This window comes from Haemorhous mexicanus, chromosome 6 (assembly GCF_027477595.1).
Source record: "Haemorhous mexicanus isolate bHaeMex1 chromosome 6, bHaeMex1.pri, whole genome shotgun sequence".
NCBI classification, from domain to species: domain Eukaryota; kingdom Metazoa; phylum Chordata; class Aves; order Passeriformes; family Fringillidae; genus Haemorhous; species Haemorhous mexicanus.
This window is the reverse complement of record NC_082346.1, coordinates 18,283,908-18,304,156: the sequence shown is the minus strand read 5'-3', so window position 1 is coordinate 18,304,156 and position 20,249 is coordinate 18,283,908. Positions and strand designations below refer to the sequence as shown.

At 53.1% G+C, this 20,249-nt stretch overlaps 1 protein-coding gene across 1 annotated transcript; it reads right to left on the bottom strand.

Annotated features, from left to right (window-relative positions):
* Window positions 1–283: 283 nt before the first annotated feature.
* IGF2 (insulin like growth factor 2) lies at window positions 284–18,444 on the bottom strand. Its single transcript, XM_059849042.1, has 4 exons — window positions 17,926–18,444; window positions 10,195–10,357; window positions 3,348–3,514; window positions 284–2,899 (listed from the first exon to the last, which is right to left on the bottom strand). Exons 1-4 carry the CDS (start codon window positions 18,028–18,030, stop codon window positions 2,657–2,659), a joined length of 678 nt encoding a protein of 225 aa, XP_059705025.1. The 5' UTR covers window positions 18,031–18,444; the 3' UTR covers window positions 284–2,656.
* Between the last annotated feature and the right edge of the window lie 1,805 nt (window positions 18,445–20,249).

Genomic DNA, 20,249 nt, shown 5'->3' with positions numbered 1-20,249 from the left:
GGTAAAAGCTAAGCAAAGGCCAACAGCTGGTGAGAAACAACTCCAGATCTCACCAAGAATCCCTGGGCAGATGACTGGGGGATTCAGGTGGCATCTGCCCCAGGACTGAGGTTCCATGTCGTGTTTAAGGGTACCACACGCTCTCTTGCAATTTTGAGCTCCAAAAGAGGAGCTGCAGTGCACCCTGCTCCTCCACAAGGAGTGGCTCTTGGCATGGCCTTCTTCCCACCCAACTCTCACCCCAGGAGCAAAATTAAATGAAAAGCAAAAGAAAAAGTCAGGCTTCATATTCTGGATGGATATTTATTTGCTTAACAGGTTTTCTTTTTTTTTTTTTTTTTTAATTTTTTTCTTTTTTGGTACAAAGCATCCAGGAAAGCTTTTACTTCTCTTTTTAAAAAATAAAAACTAAGTTTTTTTAAAAAAAGACACATGAAAAGGAAAAAAAAAAGTCAATTATTTGCAATTTCTCTGTTTTTATTCTGCCTTCCCAGCCCACCCACTTCCCTTTCCCCCTCCCTAATTTGGACTGATTTTCATTCTTTTCCATATATATTTAATAAAATAAATAAAGGATTTTCTTTGTCGTGTATTGCAGTGCCATTTTTTTAAACAAAGGCTTCATGGCTCAACATTGCAAGGTAATAACAAACAAAAGGATTATACATTAAAATCCTCCCCCTCTCAAGACTCCCCTAGCCCTCCCCTCCAAACCACGAAATAGAATACAATTCAAGTAGTCTTTTTTTTTTTATGTTTTAAATGTATGGATATATAAGACAAAGCAAGTACAGAACTGGTTAACAGAGTGTCCCCATTTTATTAGCAAGTGAGAGTATATTAGGGAGATGTAATTGATTCCCCCCCCTTTTATGGTTTCTAGACAGATAATATATATTATTTTAAACCCAACCTATTTTACAGCCCTCTGCCCACCTCTCAAACCCATCCGCTCACTGAGTCCCGAGGCAGAGCCTGGCCTTTCCCCCATCCCGTGCAGCAGCCCCAGCCCCGGCCGCCCCGGCACAGGTGTGGCCCTTCCTCCTGCACAGCCCCGCAGGGCAGCGAGGGGAGGAGGGCAGGGACGCCAGGGTTCGGCCAGAAGGACACAAAAGGCAAGAGAAGGAAAAGGAGATGGCAGGGCGTGGAACTGCTGCTTCTGCAGGGGCTCGGTGCGAGGGCTGCCTGCCTGCCTGCTCGCTGGACCATCGGCACTCCAGCAAGGACAGGGAAGGGCAAGGTTCCCCTTGGCTCGGGAAGCCAAGCTCCAGGGGGTCCAGGGGGTCTCCATGGCCAGGGGATCCGTGCAGAAGCAGGGCTTTGAGTTCTAACTGGCAACACCTTCACCGTTCAAAATAGTTTGTCCCCAGAACAGTTCCCTTTCAGTCTAAGTTGCGGTGGTTGTGTTGTTTTTGTTTCTTTGAACAAAAAAAAAAGGATGCGTGTCGATGTATTCTGTGTGTGCGTGCATCTGTGTACATGAGTAACAGCCAACTAGCTCATATGGTCATGACCAAGCTATATTTCAGAAGAGAAAAGAAACACATTTATCACACTTTTCCTAAAACGAAAAGCTAAAATTTCAAGTTCAGTATTCGCTATCTTGTCCTTCCCTCCCCACCCTCCCTTGCTATTTCTGGGTTTTTTCCCTTCCAACTTACTTTAGCACCATAACACATTTTAAACATTACAATCCCTCTTCAGATACTACACAAAATGTCCCATAAAAATAGTGCTTTTTTGCCAAAAAAGTTATATAATATATTATATATATAAATCAACTAAATCCGTGGCAAATGTGCAATGCAGACGCCTCCTCCATTTAAAGTGAGCATCAGCTCACTTTTTTTCTTTTTTTCTTCTTTCCCCTTTCCTTTTCCTTCTCTCTTTCTTGCTTTCTCTCTCCTCTTCTTCTCTTTCTCCCGTCATCGGTGATTTCAAAAAAGGTGCAAGTCGATTTGGAATCTTGTAATGAAGCACACACACAAAAACGCAGATGGGGGCTCCTCAGAACTTCTTCTCAGGTACGTTTTCTTTTAAAGGTGCAAAAGAAAGTTATAAAAATAAGAAAAAACAAAAGAAAAAAAAACCAAAAAAAAAAAGAAGAAAAAAAGTGGGGTGGGAATGAGGCAAAAAATTTTTATCCCTCAATGTTTCTCCCCGTTCTATTGTTTTTTTTCACTTTATTGTCAAGAAAGACACGGAATGGACGCTTCTCGAGAAAAAAAAGATTAAAAAAAAGGATTTAACTTCATATCCTTTTTTCCTCTTGCTCTTTCTTTTGTCTTCTGGCGTTGGCACCGGGGATGTCACGCAGCACCCAGCAGCAAAAAGTTCAAGTGCCAAACTGTCCCTTCGCAAGTACAGGTTTGGAAATACCGGGGGCGCGGGGAAACGAAACAGGTGTGGGAAACGAAACAACCCTCCCCCCCACCCCAAAAGGAAGATGCCGTGGGAGCGGTGCCGCTCGCCACCGCCGCCGCCATCCCCTCCTTGCTGTGTCAGTTGTTTGGTTGGGGCCGGAGCGGCGTGAGGGTGCCCCGCCGCCCCGCTCCTCGGCTCAGCGGCCCTGGGGACGGAGGGGCTTGGGGGTCGGGAATCGCCAGTCCTCCCGCCCTCCCCCAGGAGATCAAAAATCGAGACAGCTGGTCAGGGTTCATTTCTGGGGGCCAGCCGTTTCCGGGGAGGCTCGCGCCGCTGGGGGCCTCTGGCTGGGCAGGGAGATGAGGGGACGGTGCAGCGCCTTGGCTTCCTCGGCCGCTTGCAGCCCCTCCGCCTGCCACCGGTACTGGCGAGCCCGCAGGATGTTGGGCGCGTCCCGCTGCCGCCGCTGGGAGCTCTTCTTCTGCCACACATCGTACTTGGAGTACTTGCCGTGCGAGGGCTTCTGGAAGCTCTCCTGCAAAGAGAGGGACAGCAATATTAGCCTCCACTCAAGCCTGCCCGCTCTCCAGATGGGGATTCCCTTCTTGGACCTCCATCCCTCCCATGGAAATATTGCCTCATCCCTGGAAACAGTCACAGAAAGGTTGGACAGGGCTCTGAGCAACCTGATCCAGTGGATGCTTATTGCAGGGCGGTTGCACTAGATGACCTTTAAAGGTCACTTCCAATCCAAACCATGCTATGACTCTGCGACCCAGCCCACCTCTGGTTCCCCACCTTACTAAGAGCTGACTTTTGGCAGGCTGTTTGGCGCGACTTGCCAAAGGTGGCTGTCGCTCAAAAGCTCTGCAGAAACACAAGACCTTGCAGCTGGGGTTTGTTCTCTCCACCCATGGCCTTCCCGTCTTTTCTCTCTCTGTTTATTTCAGAGGAGGGCCACCATCCCTGCGCAGCCTCCTCACCTTGCTGAGTGCCGGCAGGCCCGCCAGGGAGGTGGCAGAGAGGTCACGCTCCGACTTGACGGATTTGGCGCAGTATGTTTCCAGCAGAGCCAGGTCGCAGCTCCGAAAGCAGCACTCCTCCACGATGCCCCGGTTGATCCGCCGGTTATTTCGTCCCACCGGCCTACCTGCAACAGCAGAGACCCTGGCATTAGCCACCATCCTGGGCTGGACCCCCTCCCCAATTCCTTGTAGGCATCCCTCCACCACCAGCCACCAGAGACTGGTGGGCTCCACTTTCTTCAGACACAGCAGCGCTTCTCCCAGACCAGCTGACACGGGCCCGCAAACCAGCCAAGTCTCACGTTAGGATTTCCCAGACAAATGCTACTGATGCCAACACGTGCCTCCAGCAGCAGTTCAAAGGCACTTTAAACGATGGGGGTTTATCTCCCTTCTCTATCTCTGGCACGGGTGGCCTTCTCGGGCCCAGCTGAGGGGAGGAAGCTGAAGCCCAGCCTGACCGCCAGCGCTGTGCCGATTACTGCGACCGTCTCCGATGTTGATCCTGGCAAGCGAATTTTATTAGAAAGAAGCAGCGCAGCGTTGTGGCTGCCAACCTCCCTCCGCCAGATCAACACTCAGGCAGGTGAAGCGAACCAAGGCAGCTAAATTTTACCAGATGGGACAGCTCTGAGACAGCTGCAGAAAGAATACAGGCTCCCACACCCGCCAAGAATAGCTATTAAACTTAATCTTTTAATAAGGGTTCCTCTCCCATTTCTGCCTGCAGAAGGATGCAAAAGCCCAAGTCTGGTGCAGCAATGACCAAGTGCATTTCATATCACTGCTTAATGATGGCCAAACTGCTCCAGAGGAAAAGCTTACATCAGTTTTACCGTGTTTTCTCCCCCTCTCAAAATAAAAGAGACGGGTAAAGTTGAATTTCTGATGCAAAGCAAATTTGCTTGGGAATTGTACCTTCCAGAATGTGAGCCAGCCCAAAACAAAAGGATTTTCTCCATGCTTTTGCACGTAGCATGTTATGCTGTTGTGGGGTTTTGCAGCCAGGCTTCTGCACACTGCCACGAGCACCTCCTCCCAGGGCAAGGTGCTCCGAGGGAGGGAAACAGAGGCCAGCAACAGTGGGGCTTGCAAACAGGATTTGGTACCACATCCCAGCCAGGAGATTTCTGGCACAGGGAAAACTGAGAGCGAGTGGTGTATAGCGCAATGCTAGCACTGCTCACTATGGCATGCTGAGCCCTCACCTCCCAGCTGGCCTGCAGGAGCACACACCACTTCCCACATCAGCCCTGTGCATGACCCATGATCCACACCCCTGCACTCCTGATGAAACAGGCACTCAAGTCTTAGGCCTTTGTGAAGACCTAAGCCTAGCTAACATGGAGCTGACCACTTTCCCTGAAGGGTATCCCACCCTGGATGCCCACCGAAAGTGCCTCAGGACAAAGGCTGTAAAGCACAGTTCTCTATGCATACAGTGCAGCCACACATGTGAGAAGCAGCCCCAGATGTGCAATACAGATGTGCATGTGGGATGCAGTTCTGTGCATTCAATGCAACCCCACATGTGCAATGCAAACATGCATATTCAACACAGTTCTCCATGTACAACAGAGCCCCCTGTGCGCGATGCTGGCATGCAAAACTCCCCGAAAATGCCTCGCTGCTGGCCCTGTAATAGCCTGGCAGCAGGGCACCTGCTCTCTGTTCAAGTCAGTTGTGTTCCCATAGGCCAGGAGCCCCCTGGTCCATGCTGGTGCACTTCCACCATGCTCAGAGGTCGCACAAACACAGCATCAGTGGGCTGGTTGATGGGGCAGCTGACCCATACCATGAGACCTGCCTCTGGGAGTCACTTCAAATGCTTTGTTGTCCACATTCGTCCCCTTGTGCCACAAACTTCCTTTTCTTTTTCTCTAGAAGAACTTCAGGCATGACCTTTAAGCAGCCCCACAGGGAGATGAGAAGGCTGGTTCCCCCTTGGCAAAGGTTCATTGAAGGGATCACGGTTAGGAGTTTAATTTTCTCTCTTGTGGTCAATGAACACTGGATTGGGCCCTCTGCTGAAAGGTAGGGCAGATGTGTTAGGTGTCCACAGCTAAAGTGATGCCAGAGCAGGCAGCCTGGGTGGTGATGGCCAAAGGAGACAGGGACAAGAGTCAGCTTAGGGCCAACTGCATGTATTCTTCTCTGTGCCTGCAATGCCCACTGAGATCTGTGGGAGAGGTGCACTCCAGAAACACCCCACACCACACATGGCCCGTGCTTAGGTCCTATCAATTCCTGTGCCCAACTCAATCCATGGCAGGCTGCTGAAGCATTAAGCTGCTCCACAAAGGCATCCTGATATGGGCAGAAGGAGAGTTCAGAAGGGAAAGAAAAAATTAAAGTCACCCCCTCTTGCTAGCACATTCCCTAAGGGCTACATTCACACTCCCGCTGAACAGAAGGCTGCACAAGTGATGACACACATGGTTTGAGGAGAAGTTGAGGTTTTCAAAGGTTACATATCTCCTCTCAAAAACAGAAGTTTCCCACTTGCAGTTATGTGTTTGTTTGGAAAGAAGAGGGGAGGAGAAAAACAATGAGGAAAGCGGAACTACATTCACCGCCGCGCCTTCAAGGGCAATTTCTGGCGTCGGTATGCACGGGAAGATCACGTCAGCTTGTGTTCGCAAATGCCCAGGTGTGCCACCACCAGGGTGAGCTCCCAGCAGAGACCACCACAGCTTCTTCCTCCCTGATTGCTGCCCCACCTGCCTGTCAGGTACACATGTGGCCCCCAGCCCCAACGTGCTGCCCTTTCTCTCCTGCACGAAGCTGCTGCAAGCCGTTCCCCTTGCCGGCACCACTGCCAGCTCCACCGTGACTCTCCGATGGGGCACGTTTCCATTACATAATTGTCCATACAGACCTTGCCAAATGCCACTACAATCATCTGGGGCAGAGTTACTTTAGGAAAAAAAATAAGCAAACATAACAAACAGGAATTTAGTCTCAGAAAGTACCTGAAGACAACAGGACATTGCTGGCTAACAGCAATATTGCTGCTGACCTGGATTGGGAAGAGCGTTTGTTCTGTAACACAATTTACACAGGGACTAAAGGTTGAATTTCCTGGCTTTTGCCCATGGGTGGCATCTCTCTGTACCCAAAGAGGGTTTTGCAGCTCTGTCCCTTGCCCGTAGGGGAGAACTGCGTGGGCAGCAGGCTGCGGTATAGCCAGGGCACGCGAGCAACTTCCCATCACAGCAACGACCTCCTCCTCCTGAGGAAACACGCTTCCTCTCAGCCTTCAATGAATGGCTAGGCTCCCTTTTTCCCAAAACTGTGCTTCACCAAAACTTTCTATGGCCCTGCTGAGGGGACAAGCCCTGAGATGAAAAGTCCTGTGATGCAAAGCCCAGCAGTGCAAAGCCCTCCAGCTGCCTGGGGTTATTCCTGCCTAGGTACAGGCTCTTCTGACAGGGCATCCCAGAAGTGGCAAAAAAGCCAAACCCGTTCCTGGGAAAACCCAGAGGCCACGTACCTGCAGCTCAGCTATGCCACTGTGCCAGAGGAGGCACAGTGCCCACCACCATGGGGAACAGGAGGGTCCCTTCCCTAGCATGAGCACCCCACTGCTCCTGGCTCCCCACCCTCACTGGGGCCGAACAGATGCTGCAGGGAGAGGTGCATGGTGCTGGTGCCACCCTGGCTGGGTCCCCTCTCCTCCGGTCAATCAGGCGGTCAGCCGAGTGGAAGGGGACTTTGGGTGTAAACAGTCCCCGTGCCCCTGTCGCAGGAATGTTGGGAGCAACAAGGGGGCCTTTGTGCAGCACCAGGCCCCGTCCCAGTGCCCCCGGCCTGGCCCTCCCCCACCCCGGCACCGCACTTTCCCCCCTGCTTTTTCCTAGTATTATTCGGAGGAGCGGCGGGTGCGCAAGAATGTGCCCCGTCAGCACAAGCGGCTGCAAAGAGCTAAATTCTTATCAGCTGTTGGAAAGGAGGAAACAGGAGCTGTTGTTTACAGAGAAGTCGGCCGCCTCTCCCCCTGCAGCCCCATCTCCCTCCCTGCCAGAGCTGCATGACAGCAACTTCAGGGCTGAGGCTTCCTCTCGACCAGCCCTGCTTTTCACTCCAGGCTGGACTCAGCATCCCTCCGTGGGCTGTGCCACTGTCTCTGGGTGCCTGCTGGGGAGCAGGGGTACCAACCCTGCCACAGTGCCATGGCAGGAAGCCACCACCTTGACAGCAGCTGCAGCCAAGCCAAATGACTTAAAAGTCATAGAGAGGAAGCATCACCAGTGCAGAGCAAAGCATGCTCACATTCAGCTCTAGCTTGCCCAGGCTAGGTAACCTCAGTGCTGCCGGCCCTGCCCCTGTCAGTGCAGCTCTTCTGCAGCCCCAGCTCTTGAAGGCAGCTTCAACATTCTCAGCCCCAAGCACCTGCCAGCCATGGTGCTCCCCAGGACACCATCTGTGCATGCATGCCCCTTGCACTGATGCAAAGATCACTGTATCTCACAGACAGCTTCACTAGCAAAGTGCTCCCTTGCAAGAATGCAGAACATCACAGGTTCTTAAAGAATTGCTGCAGCAAAAAAAGCAATAATGGATTTTCATACCATTTTGGTTTTTTTCAATACTACCAGCCTGTCCAGCAAGAAAGCCCTTGGGTTTGCACAGGACGAGGCTCCCCAAGTCATTTGTTTGCTGTGTGAACAGCTGCTTTAGCACAGGCTGCTCATCAGGTCACACATCCCAAGCTGTGAGGTGCTCAGTGCAAACCCAGGCCCAGTTTTAAGATGTAACCCACGATGGTGCAACACAAGTGTGCCCTATTGCATCTGTATGGTGACAACAGTGTAGCCATGTGGGTTTAGGGGTGAAGATGAACATGGTCAGAAATATTCACTTAGGGAAAAATTAAGTGAAATGGGGATGTCCAAAACCTTCATCAAGTAGAGGCATTGCCCAAATGTCTTCAGCCTTGCATGGCACAGGCTGGTCAGATCCTGAAAGGGTTTAAATATTGGACTATGTTTCACCCCCAGTACCTGGGCTCACCAGAAATATTCAAAAAGGTAGAGACAGGAGAGGACAAAAAGAAACAAAGTAAGAACCCCCTTGCAAGCACCCGACTGGCCACTTGGCACCAAGAGACTTGAATGCCTTCAAAAGTGTTTTTATTTTGGCCTGGGCAGCCGGGTTATTTGAGGTGAAAGGAGGTCAGTTTGACCTTAAAACAAAAGCCCCATTCCCTTTCATCCCCAGAGAGAGGGAGGAGGGAAGAGAAAGCAGGGAGAGAGACGGATGCTCCTTTACATGTAGAGGGAGAGGAAGAGCTGTGAGAGCAGGAGAGGCACTTGCCTCCTTGCCACGCCAGAAAGGGAAGGGGAGATGAAAAGAGGAAGGGCAGCTGCCATGCAAACCCTCGCTGCTTGGCTCCATCACAGCAAGGAAGTGCACCCAGAGTACCCCAAAAACACCACCTGCCCCCAGTACCCAGGGAGCCATAAGAAGATCCCGCTGCTCAGCTGGGATGGGGCAGGGGGATTGCCCCCAGAGGGCTGCAAAGCCACCTGTAGCCCGACCACCCACCCAAAACTGAAGCTGAAACCTCTCCCAACTGAACACTGTTGTAACTGGGTGTGAGATCCCCGCACCTCTCTCTACCCAACATCAGCAGGCAGCAGGTGACAAGTCTAGTAAAGCATCCAGGTTGGGAAGGGACATCCAGGTTGGAAAAGGACGTCCAAACTCATCCCGTAACTTTGCAGCACCCCATTGTTCCCTGCACCATCAGACTGGAACAAGAGGGAGGCTGGCGCTCAAATCTACTCCAAAAAAACACTCTGTTTACTTGAAAGTGACTTTTTAATTCCTTTTCCCAAGGCAGAGACAAGACTGCCAAAAGCACCATGTGCAGCTGGTATCTCCATCCTCTTCCCCTCCATTTGGCTTTGCATCTTTCCTGTCAGTCACCCTGTGGCTCAGTCCTCAGTGGGGAGCAAGACAGTGTTTTCCCATTCCCAAGCAGAGCAGGGCACAGAAACACCAAAACAAGGTTATTACACTCAAGGCACCTTTGTCCATAGATTACTGAGCATCCATTCTCACTGGTGTACTCCTCATCCTCCCTGTTTACCAGCTAATCCATTCTACTTCCAATGGTCCAAAGACCCAAAGCATCCTAGTGGAAAGCCCACTGCAGTCAGCTGGTCTGAAGCCATCTGCACGCTGCACACAGCAGCAGTGCTGCATTTTTTTGCATTAGCTGCCCTGCAAAGGGGTAAGACATCACTCTTCAGCAACAACTTCACCAGGGGTAGCTGGGAGGTCACAAAACTTTGTCACAAAGTTTTGGGACCAGCCAAGAAGGTGCTGCTACACCCAAGCAAAGCCTACCTGGGAGGGGAGAGTGCTCAGTTTCCTGCCTGCTGTCAGGATGCAGCTTTTTAACTTTGCGCTAAGGCAGCAAAGTTTCAAAATAAACCAGGACCCAAGCTCAGCAGGGCACTGGCTGCAGACATCCTTGTTATTGTAATGATTTTCCCTCATCACCGGTGAACCAGCCACATATGGTTCCTCAGAGGCATCTGACTATCCCAAGCATCATATGTGGGACCCAGCTTCCCCATGGTACCAGACAGTCCCCAAAACCAGTGCCCAGCGGACGCCTGTCACCCTGAGTGTGTCCATTTTCTTGCTCCTCTCCTGCCCTGCTGCCATCCACAAGGAAATCACGAAAGCATCAGGCTGGGAAACCCCTCCTTTCCCTCCCGGCCCGGCTCTGCTGAGACAAGGTGTGGGCTGGGGGCAGCCTCCTGCCCGCTGCTGGCAGCTGCCCAGCACTTACTGAAGTAGAAGCCCCTGTCCCCGCAGACGAACTGCAGCGTGTCCACCAGCTCCCCGCCGCACAGGGTCTCCGCCGTGCCGTAGGCGGCGGCCGAGTCCAGCGCGTAGGCCAGGAACGCCAGGAGCAGCAGCAGCATCCTCCTCGCCGCGCACATCCTCGGCACCTGGGGACAGAGGCACAGCGTTAGCACCGCGGGACAGACCCCCCTCTGCCGCCTCCCCGGCCCGTGCCCCGCCTGCAGCACACCGAGGGGATGCCCAGACATGTCGGGATGCTGCTGCTGCTGCTGCTGCAGGGAAGGAGCGGCAGCGCTGCGACAGCCGCTGGGGTGAGGCCAGCTCCCTGCGCTCGGCCCGCCGGGCAGCAGCGCTGGGCAGACAAGGTTCGCATTGAGGCAGGTTTTCCATTGGAAAATCCCACTTCAGCCTACCTCTAAAAGGCTTTTATTTCCCCTGCTCTTTCAACAGTATGATTTTTTTTAATTTTTCCCCCCTTTTAAAAGGGAATTTATTCAAATTATTATTAGTAGGTGTTGTTTTTTTCCTCTTATGATGACAAGTTTTTGTGCCTTGTTTGAAAACATGTCCGTGCAAAGCGAAATCAAGCGAAGCTTCAACCTGTCCTAGAGCTGCTTTTGAGGAAAGCTGGGAAGAAGAGCTTTCGTCCCAGGCATGTGAGAGAGATGAGGCTCAAGCAATCAAGAGGCTGATTGCACAAGCTGTGTTTGCTGGCAAGAGTTGGGACTGAGAAGACATCCCTCAGGAATAGTGTGATCCCATGGGAAACACACCTGAGGCATCACTAGGGAGGGTAAAGGCAGTGTCAGACAGTGCAGAGCATTAAAAAGGAAACTCCCTGGATATTTGCTAACTAGCCCAAAGACTTGGCTCCAGCAAACAGCTTTACCTCCGTGTCAGCCTCCGCAGGTGTAAAGCAAGGGTGCTATTGCCCCACTGGATGGGGCAAAACCCATGAATGGCTCAAGGCATTTTAGTCCCTCAGCGATGAGCCTCTCAGTACCCCTACAGCCAAATAACACTGGGTTTTGACCAGACAGGTAAGCTCAAAATGAAGAGATGCATGTCAAAATAGCAGACGGTGGGTGGCAACCCTAATCTCAAGCAGAGTATCCTCTCTCCTTGCTAATATTCAACCAAGACACTAGGTCTCACATCCAGCTTTCATCACCATAGCATCTGAGCAGCTCGAGAATAATATCAGTTAATGAATATTACCTCACTCCCCCTGGGATGCTCGGAGATGGAGCCGAAGCCCAGGATAGATTAAATGACTCGCCCAAGGTCACAGGGGAAGTCTGCAGCGCAGCCAGGAAATTAGCCCAGGTCCCCCGAGGCCCCACTACAGTCCTGCCAGCAATAAAGACACCCTTGCTCCCGAATTTTTAGTAGCACGTACTCAAATTGTCACTGCTAGAACTGCATCATGCTTACAAGTCATGAGCTCTACTGAGCAGTGGGGAAACAGGGATCAGCAGCAGGAAAAGCCAAAACAGAGGTTTCAAGGTCTCGGTGGGCTGTGGGGGACATTCCTCCTGCTTGAGTTTTGACGGCCATAGTATTGCTCAGCCTGTGCTGGCAGAGATCAGCAAGACTGGCAGAAGCCCTCCAAAGCTCTGGACAAGCGAGGCAGCAGCCCTGGGAACAAACTGGTCTCAAATCAGCAAGTGATGGGACCAGGACCAGCTTTTCCAGTAGCAATGGTCCCTTCAGCACACTGGAGGGACTTTGTTCTGTATTACAGGAGGAACAGAGGAATGGCACCAGGCTCTGACACTATGCTGCCAAGCTGTAGTGTTTTACCACCAGCACCTTTTCATCTCCTTTTTTTTTTTTATCAGGTGGCCCACAGTTGTTTGTTGGGCCTCTCCAACATGAACACAGCATCACTTTCACTGCTGGAGTCATGCCCCTGGTACTGCAGCATCAGGAGCCAGATCTCCAGCTGACAACAAATTAACCACCCTGCTCCTGTGCCTTTTCAGCCCTTTTTTTTTTTTACATGCAGATCCCAATTGCTGGTGTCCCCAGGTCTCAGGTAGTGCCAGCACTCATTGCAGGGGTGATGGATTTGCCAACAGAACCAGTTTTGCTGTCAAAGGCACTCCTATGGGACTTCAGGACACCCACATGATCCCATGTCCCCAGTTGGGCTCACGTTGGCTGTGGGCACTGTGGCTAATGAGCAGGCTGCATGCTGGCCTCCTCGAGCCAGAGCCAGACCCGACATGAAGGGGTTGATTGGTGGCACAGGTGACAAACATCATTTTTCCTCCACATTCAGTCTAAAGAAAAGGGTGAGATGCTCTGAAGCAAGGGGAGAGCGAGATTTTGTCAGCAGGAGATATTTGATGCTGAGGAGACCTGATACCTTCTGTGGAAAAACACTTGTGCTCCTCAGAAAATACCCGCTCCTGCACAAGCCGCACTGCAAGCCCCTGGCAGCCTTCCCTGCCTCCACTGCAAGCTCCTTCCAGGTGCCCACACACCCCATAACTCCAGCCAGGAAACATCCCTGAAGCAGCAGGAACAGGGACAGCCCCAGTGCTGTCATCCAGAGCATGTCTCACCATGGTGGGGGTGGGAAATGCAACCAAGTCCACCTTTGCCCAGCCACCAACCACCAGCCCTTCCCTCTGCTGTCACCTTGGCGTCTCCCCTCTCCTTCCAGCAGCTGTGTAATGAGAAACCAGGCAGCAAAGCAAAAAGCATCTTTATTTACTACCCAGTGCTGCAGTTTCCCTCCACCTTGATGGAGCTGCAACCCAACTCAACCCCACAAACCCTTCCCTCTCCCTTTGGCCCTACTGACTCTGCAAATAAAAAGCCCCCAGACTTCACACAAAGTCTACAGAGGCTCCCAGGGTGCCATCACTGGCTCAACATGTCCTAACTATCTTTCAACTGATCCCTCCCTCCCTCACAAGCAGGGATGAGCAGACCCGTGCAGGAAAGCTTGCACGTGCCTCGCCATGGCTGCCAGAGCAGGTGCTGCTCACCCAAAAGAGGGTGTCATGGCACAACTGGGTACCTGCAGCCCACAACCTGGCTGGTGCAAGCACCATGCCAGCTGCACCGGTGGCAGGAACTGAATGGCTGCTCAACATGATGAGTCTAAGCCCTGTGAATACCCCCGAGACTTCATTCTCCACTGGAAACATGAGACAGCGCAGCTTTTGTTTCTAGTCCTAAGCATTAGGACAGGCATGGTCTCCTCAGCTGTTGAACAGGAGCAAATTCACACCAATGGCTGGAAGAACCTTCATATTTTATTAGAAAGCCTCTCCTACATGAAATGGAACAGGAAAAAGGCAGCAGAAGGGAAGTGGGACACTTCCCTAAAGGACAAGGTCCTGTCTCTGCTAGAAGAGAGACTCCAGCTACCACTGTTCCATTCTTGCCAAAGCAGGTTCAACCAGCCATGCTGACTGCTATTGCTCCTCGTGTGCCCAGGTAGAGCCCAAAGGCTTTAAGATGAAGTGGGATGGCAGCATGAGATGTGCCAGATGCCCAACAACCTGAGCACCAAATTCCTCCTGAGGAGGGCTAGGACCCCACAGAGTGCAAGAGGGGGATGCAAGAGGAATCTCTTGGTTGCACAGGTGACCTGTACCATCCTGGGAATCACACCTGAAGCAGCATGATCAGTGCAGAACAGGCTCAGACAAGGTACCAGCACACACTGCTGGCCTCTCCCTCCCTGGAGAGGGTCTGCTTTGCTCTCCATCCTTCATGCCCCTCTCATGCCTTTCCTAGCATCCCCAGCCCCACACACAAAGCCAGTTTGCCACTGGAACCAGTTCAGCTGCAGGCAGCCATGTGCAGGATGTTCCTGCCTTGGAACTCCTGTGTATTCCTCCCTTGTGGCACTGCACCCAGAGCCAGGGACCCCCAAACACCTCTTGGCAGCCCCCAGCCAGCAGAGAGGGTTCTCTCTGAGTGGCTGTGATGTGCTGGGAGTGAGCCCGAGGGCAGGTCTGCAGTGGAGTCACCCTCCCACCCGAGACTGTTAAAGGATTTTGTCAGGATCTGCTGCTGAATCAGCTGGATCGACAGTTTCTGTCCAGCTGCTGGGGAGCTGGGGGCCAAGAGGCCACAATGTGCTAAAAGGCTCAGTTGCCAAGTCTCAGAGTACAGCTCAGGCATCCCTTGCATCCAGGCTTGTGCTGAGCAAACCAAACCATGATGCCTCTTGGGCAACAAATATCTCCCCAAAAACAGAGACAAAACCTCCTGTCTGACCTAATTCCTTCTTCAGTCTGGCCTTCATTGCAATTTAATATGAACAGAACAACGTAGGAGGGAATTGACAGATGGCCCAGTCTGTAAAATTTGGATTTGGACAGCAAAAAGAAAAAAAAAATCTTGCTTCTTTGTGGAGCAGTGCAGCATTAAAAAGGGAGCATGGCAAAAGAAGAGTCATCAGCCCAAACCAAGTGGCACATGTCAGAGGGGAAAACCCCAGTTTACACATCCCAGCATCCATCACACTCCACCCCTTCAAAAAAAAAACAATTAAAAAAAAATAAAATTAAAAAAAAAGGCCAGGCTGATGTTTTGCTACTCTGATGATTGCCTCGATTGCCTGTGAAAGATGCTGAACATCTGCCTCTCTGCATTATTCCTCTCTGTGGCCAGCCCCAGGAAAGCAGGGAGCTGACCCGGTTCTGAGCGTGGCAATCCCAAAGGAGCAGGATGTAGGCATGGGCCAACCTCTCAAAGGCCAAGAGAATGCTGCCCCTGCCCACGGGGCAACCCAACCTTGCACAGGGCGCTGGGCCATGATGCCCCAAGGTGCCAAGGAGCAAAGGCATAATGGAAGCCAGGGTGAGAGGCAGGTGCCTTGGCAGCTGAAAGCCACCCAGGAGCCACATCTTGGGCAAAGGCACAGGGATGAGGCGCCCAGCAATACCTGAAGGCAGAGGAATCACCTCATGCTGTGCCACAGAAGAGCCTCTCTTCATCTGAAATAGAAAGGAGATTTCCAACCACCCACAGCTTGGAAGAAGCAAGCTTCAAAACACAAAACTTTTGGCCACTGAGTTGTCAGGCGAGTAAAAACAACTCAGGAGGACCAGGGGTTTTGCTGTTTAGCTCAGGCTTGAAAAAAAAAAAACACCTTCTGATTCTTGGCACCCGGCTTGCATGACAATCATATGGCTGAGGCTGGCAATACTGCTACTGTTTTTAGCCCTCACTTTTTTGTTTTCACTGCTCATCCCCATGCTGGAGGGGGGTCACCTTTCTGCCTTCCATCCTGTGAGCCCGGAGAGACACCTGCCTCCTCTGCCTGTGGGACAGGGACCGGGTCAGGCATGGAAGTGCTGCCTGCACCCCATGCCTATAAGTGCTGCAGGAGAACTACTGTGCCAGTGGAAAAATCAAGCTGAAAAAGGTGAATGGGGTATTCAGTACCATTTACTCACCCCACTGGGGAGTAAGAGTGTATTGCATAAATTTTGGTATGCAGCCCAGAAATATTTGATTTATTGTATTAAAAAAAAAAAAAAAAGGAAATGCAGTCTTGCTTAACTCTTCTAAAGACAGCTGGCAGGACCCAGTGAAGGGATTTAAGTCTGTTTTAGTAGCCTCACTTAACTCCTTTCTTTATTGTTCCTCTCTCCTTTCTGCATTCCCTTCCAAAACCTGGAGTATATCAGGGAAAGTTAACAGCAAGTTAAGCTGTTAAATCAGGAACTGTGGTGACTGGAGTCTACTGGCAAATGATATTCCCACAACACGTTGAACTTGCTTTATGTCTTGGCAGTGCAACTTTAACCCCTTCAGAGCCAGGCTGTAACGCCAGGGCAGACTTCCTCCCCTGGTGCCCCCCACCTCTCCTGACCCCTCACACAAGCATGCCGAGGGAGGCCGATATCGCTTTCCCTGCTAAGACACTCATCAGCTTTTAAAAGCAAAGACAATCCAAAGAAGGATAGGAGAGGTCAGCCCCAGGACACGAGCTGGGAGAGGGTGGGCCACTTACAGTGCTCGCATGCACTGCTGGAAACACACCAACTCCTCGGTCCCTCTAAAAATAAGACCTCACCTGCTGTGTTTGCTTTATTTAAAAAAAGAAAAGTACAGAAATGCTTTTCTCTGGTGCTCCGTGAGACAAGCTGGGCTCGTGCTGAAGCCTATAGGAATCAAGGGGAAGACACACACTGACAACTCTGGGTTGACTGGTCAGAGCAGCAGCCCTCCAGCCAGGCTGAAAAAAAGATCACCTGTCAGAAAGAGTGCTGGGACACACACGCAGACACATTTTGGCTCTCAAATTTCATGCAGCGGTGGGAGGGGACCTGCAGTGTCAAATCTTTTATCCCTTAATGAATTTTCACAGGAGCTGGGATAGCCCCTTTGAAAGGCTGAGTGAACTTGTGTGGGTGTCAACAACACGGAACAAGATTTACAGCTCTGACCCATTCACCCCCACCAAAATTGTCAAGTTGGGTCCAAAACAGCACAGTGGAAGTCAAATCAGAAGTGTCAGTCAGTTTTATACCTCCAGATGTCCTTAGCACAAAGTCATCCTTAACAAAACCCCACGACCCAGGCTCTTCAACTCCACTCTAAATCAAGGCAAGAGGAGGAATAAAAATCCCAACACATTGAACCCTGCAAAGTAAAAGGGAAAAAAAAAAAAGCCTCCCACATACACACACAATCTGACAATAAACAAACCCAAAGAAAAACATGCCTCATTCTCCCAGGCACATCCCAGCATTTGAAAGAAAACTACAAATTTTGTATAGGAAGCCTGGGTTGAAAGCAGAGGCTCTCCCGAGGTGTCTGTTTAAAACCACCCACACAAACCTTGTTTTTACACTTGATTGCTCCACACCACCCTAGCGAGACCTGGCGTATCAGCAACCCTGCTGAAGTACCCTTGGCTGGAGGGGAGGCAGCCACATCTGCTGGTACAGTTACGCTAAATCCGAGTTCCCTCATGTGCCCCAATTCCCTACTGCTCAACAGAGTGCTAAAACATTTCCAAGTTGCGCTCTTAAAACAATTACTGTAGAGAAAAGCAACTGGGAAGGAAGAAGAAGAAAAAAAAATTTAAAAAATCACAGAAAGTCGAAGGCTGCACGCCAACCATTAACTCTCACTCCATTTTGGCTTCGCTTTCTTGTTTTTCCTCGCTGTATTTTTATCCCTCCCGAGACCAAACACACCGCAGTGTTTTGCAGAAGAGAGTTTAATAATCTCGCCGGTCTCCGGAGCCGGAGCACCGCCGGTCCCCTCCCCGCGCGTCTCCCGCTCCCGCAGCCGCCCTGAGCGGAGGGAGCGCCGCGGGCAGCCGGGGGCCGCGCAGCGCTGCGTGACCTCGCATAGCCCCGGCCCGGCCCCCGCACGGCCGCGGCCGCCCGCACACGCGCGCTGCCGCCCCCCGCCGCTCCCCACGCGGGACCGCGCCGGCAGCGGCCCCGCCGGCAGCATCCCGGCCGGCAGCATCCCGGCCGGCGGGAGGGACCCCGGGATACCCCGCGCACCCCACCGCAGCGGGGCCGCCCCGCCGGCCGCGGCTGGCCCGGCGCTCGGGGTCCCTCTAGTGACACGCGTGGGGACGGCGGGGCCGCGGCTCTGCCCGGCGCGGCTTGGGATGGCTCAGCGGTGCCCGGGCGGGCGGCGCGGCACGGCTCTGCCCGGTACGGCGCGGGCAATCCCACCGCGCTCTGCCCGCGGAGGGCCAGCGCGGAGCGGCGCTTACCTTGGCACTGCCGCTGCTGCTCTCAACTTCTTGCGGCGGCGGCGGGCCGGGGAGGAAGGCGGGCTGCCGGCAGCGCTCATCCGTGTGTGCCCCGGCGCTTGACATGCTGCTCTCCTGCCCTGGCAGCGATCGCGGCTTTGGCTTGCCTTCCTCGCGCCCTGGCACGTTCTCCTCGCCTTGCCTTTTTGGTATGTCAAGTCCCTGCTGGATTTTGTCTGAAGGATGTTATTTTGTTACGATCAGGTATTCTGTTATTCTAGAGAAAGAGCGAGCGCTTTCTTTTCCTCTCCTTTTTCTTTTTCCTTTTTTTTTTTTTTTCTGGGTTGTTTTTCGCCCTTTCTTTTCTTTCTTCCCTTCTCTCTCTCTCCTGCTTTGGCTGCCCCTTGGGTGGCTCTCACTTTTGTGTTTACTGAGTGCGTCCCTTTGGTCGGGGCGAAGGGACCGTCTGCCTCGCTGCCCGCTGCTACCGGCTGCTGCCCCACGAGCGAGGAGACAAGCACAGCGCTCCGGCTTTTATACCTTTTATACCCCCCCCGCAATGGGCATGCTCTCCCGGCGAGCACCAGCCCGGCCACGCAGCCAATAATGTTGCAGAGCGGTCTAACCCCCTCTCTTCCCTCCCTCCCTTCCTTTCTTCCCTCCTTCTCCCTTGTAACCCTCCGGAGTCCAGCTCGGGAGGGAAGAGGGGACAGAAAGTTTTTGCCGCACGGTTTCTTTGCGTGCTGCTACCCGGGATGGGAGCTTTACCCCGTCTGCCGGCCCCGGGTGGGAGGGGGGCTTCGCGCATCCGCGGCCGCCCCGCAGGTGAGGGGAAGAGCTGTAGAGCCGCACCCCGAGCCCCTGCCCAAAATACCGGGGGGCACCCCCTGCACACCTCTCGCTGCGAGGCGGCGAGCCCCGAGTCCCGGCGGGATGGCAGAGGGGAGATCACCCGGTCCGTCCTCTCTCGGGTGCCCCTCTAGGTGCGCACGGGCACAGGTGTCGGCGCCGGCCGCCGAAGGGCTCGGAGGAGCTCCCCGGCAATGGCACGGGCATTCCCGCCCGGCCGCCGTGCCTGCGCCGCTGCGGGCAGCGAGCCCCGCCTGGGCGGCAGCGAGCCCCCGCGGCCACCCCTGCGTGTCCGTGCGGACAACATGGACGCTGCCCCTCCGCACTCGGATCTTGCACCTCGCAGAGCGCCTTCCCGCCGCGGTTCCCGCTGGCTGGGTCGCCTCTGCTTCCCGCCGGCCGTTGCAGGCGGGCACTGCTGCCTCTAAGCCAAAGGGACTTTTCCCAGGCTTTGCTGTGCGTGTGCAGCAGCGCGGGCAGAACGCGCTCCCGCTGCTCCGCGCTGCTGCGCGGCAGGCACACCGGGCTGCATCGGCTCCCGAAGCTCTGCCTTCCAAGGGGAAGGAACCCCGCTGGCTTTCAAAGGCAGCCCCCAGGCAGCCTCCGCTGCCCCGGAGAGTGCCCCTCTGCGGGGCCACGCGTATCAGGCTGCGCCACAGGCGCGCACCCTCGTTGGAGCGGAGAGGAGCAGGGCTACCTGAGACCTGGACGGCGGGTTGGCCCACCTCAGGTAGCGCTTGCCATAGCTAGTGGTGCGAAAGGGCAAGGATGCAGCAGTCCTCACCCCAGCATGAAATAAAAAACCCTTTTTTTTTTTTTTTTTTTGAGTTTGTACTTTATTTTTCTCTCCAAGGATCGGAGGTTTGCTTCATCTCTCAGCAGTCAGAATTGCCCTAAAGGTGCCCAAGAAAACGTGGGCAGGATTATCCTTTCTCACTAGGCTTTGGGCATCCCTTCCTTTCCTCCCTAGCATCCTTCTGTTTGCTGTGCTGTTCTCTGGGATGTGTCGCTGCACATCACACCCAGCAGTCCCGGTGTCAGGGCTCTAAGCTGCAACCGAAACATCGGCACATCTGGGAGATGCTGAGGAAGCGGTTCCGTGTACATCACACTCAACCACAGGCATCAATTCTCAGTTCCTACGCTGATATTTAAACATGTAAAGAAGTGACCTGGCCGTCAACGAGACTGAGCATCTGCCGGTGTGTGCCAGGGCTCCAGATTTCTCCTTACCTTGGGCTTTTGGAGTTTCTCCTAGATGCCTAGGACTTAGTAAATCCGAGTTGTGGGTCCTCGCAAACTGCTCAGCAGAGGTGGTCTTAACAAAGAGCAAGCCACCTTTTCCTCCCTGCAAAAGCAGAACCCCATCAAAGGAAAGGACCCAACCTTGGCAGGGGGGGTCAGCAGGGCTGTAAGCTACTGTTAATAGCTGAAGGAGCCCTGCTCCCTTCCCCCAGCTCACCACAAGGACCTCCTGAGAGTAGACAAAAGAAAGC

Bases quoted from the DNA above. Each gene is read 5' to 3' on its own strand.
- IGF2 (XM_059849042.1), bottom strand. From the start codon at position 18,030: ATGTCAAGCGCCGGGGCACACACGGATGAGCGCTGCCGGCAGCCCGCC. The intron at 10,358-17,925 runs GTAAGCGCCGCT...CTCTGTCCCCAG, and splicing joins GCAGCAGCGGCAGTGCCAAG to GTGCCGAGGATGTGCGCGGC. The intron at 3,515-10,194 runs GTAAGTGCTGGG...CTGCTGTTGCAG, and splicing joins GGACAGGGGCTTCTACTTCA to GTAGGCCGGTGGGACGAAAT.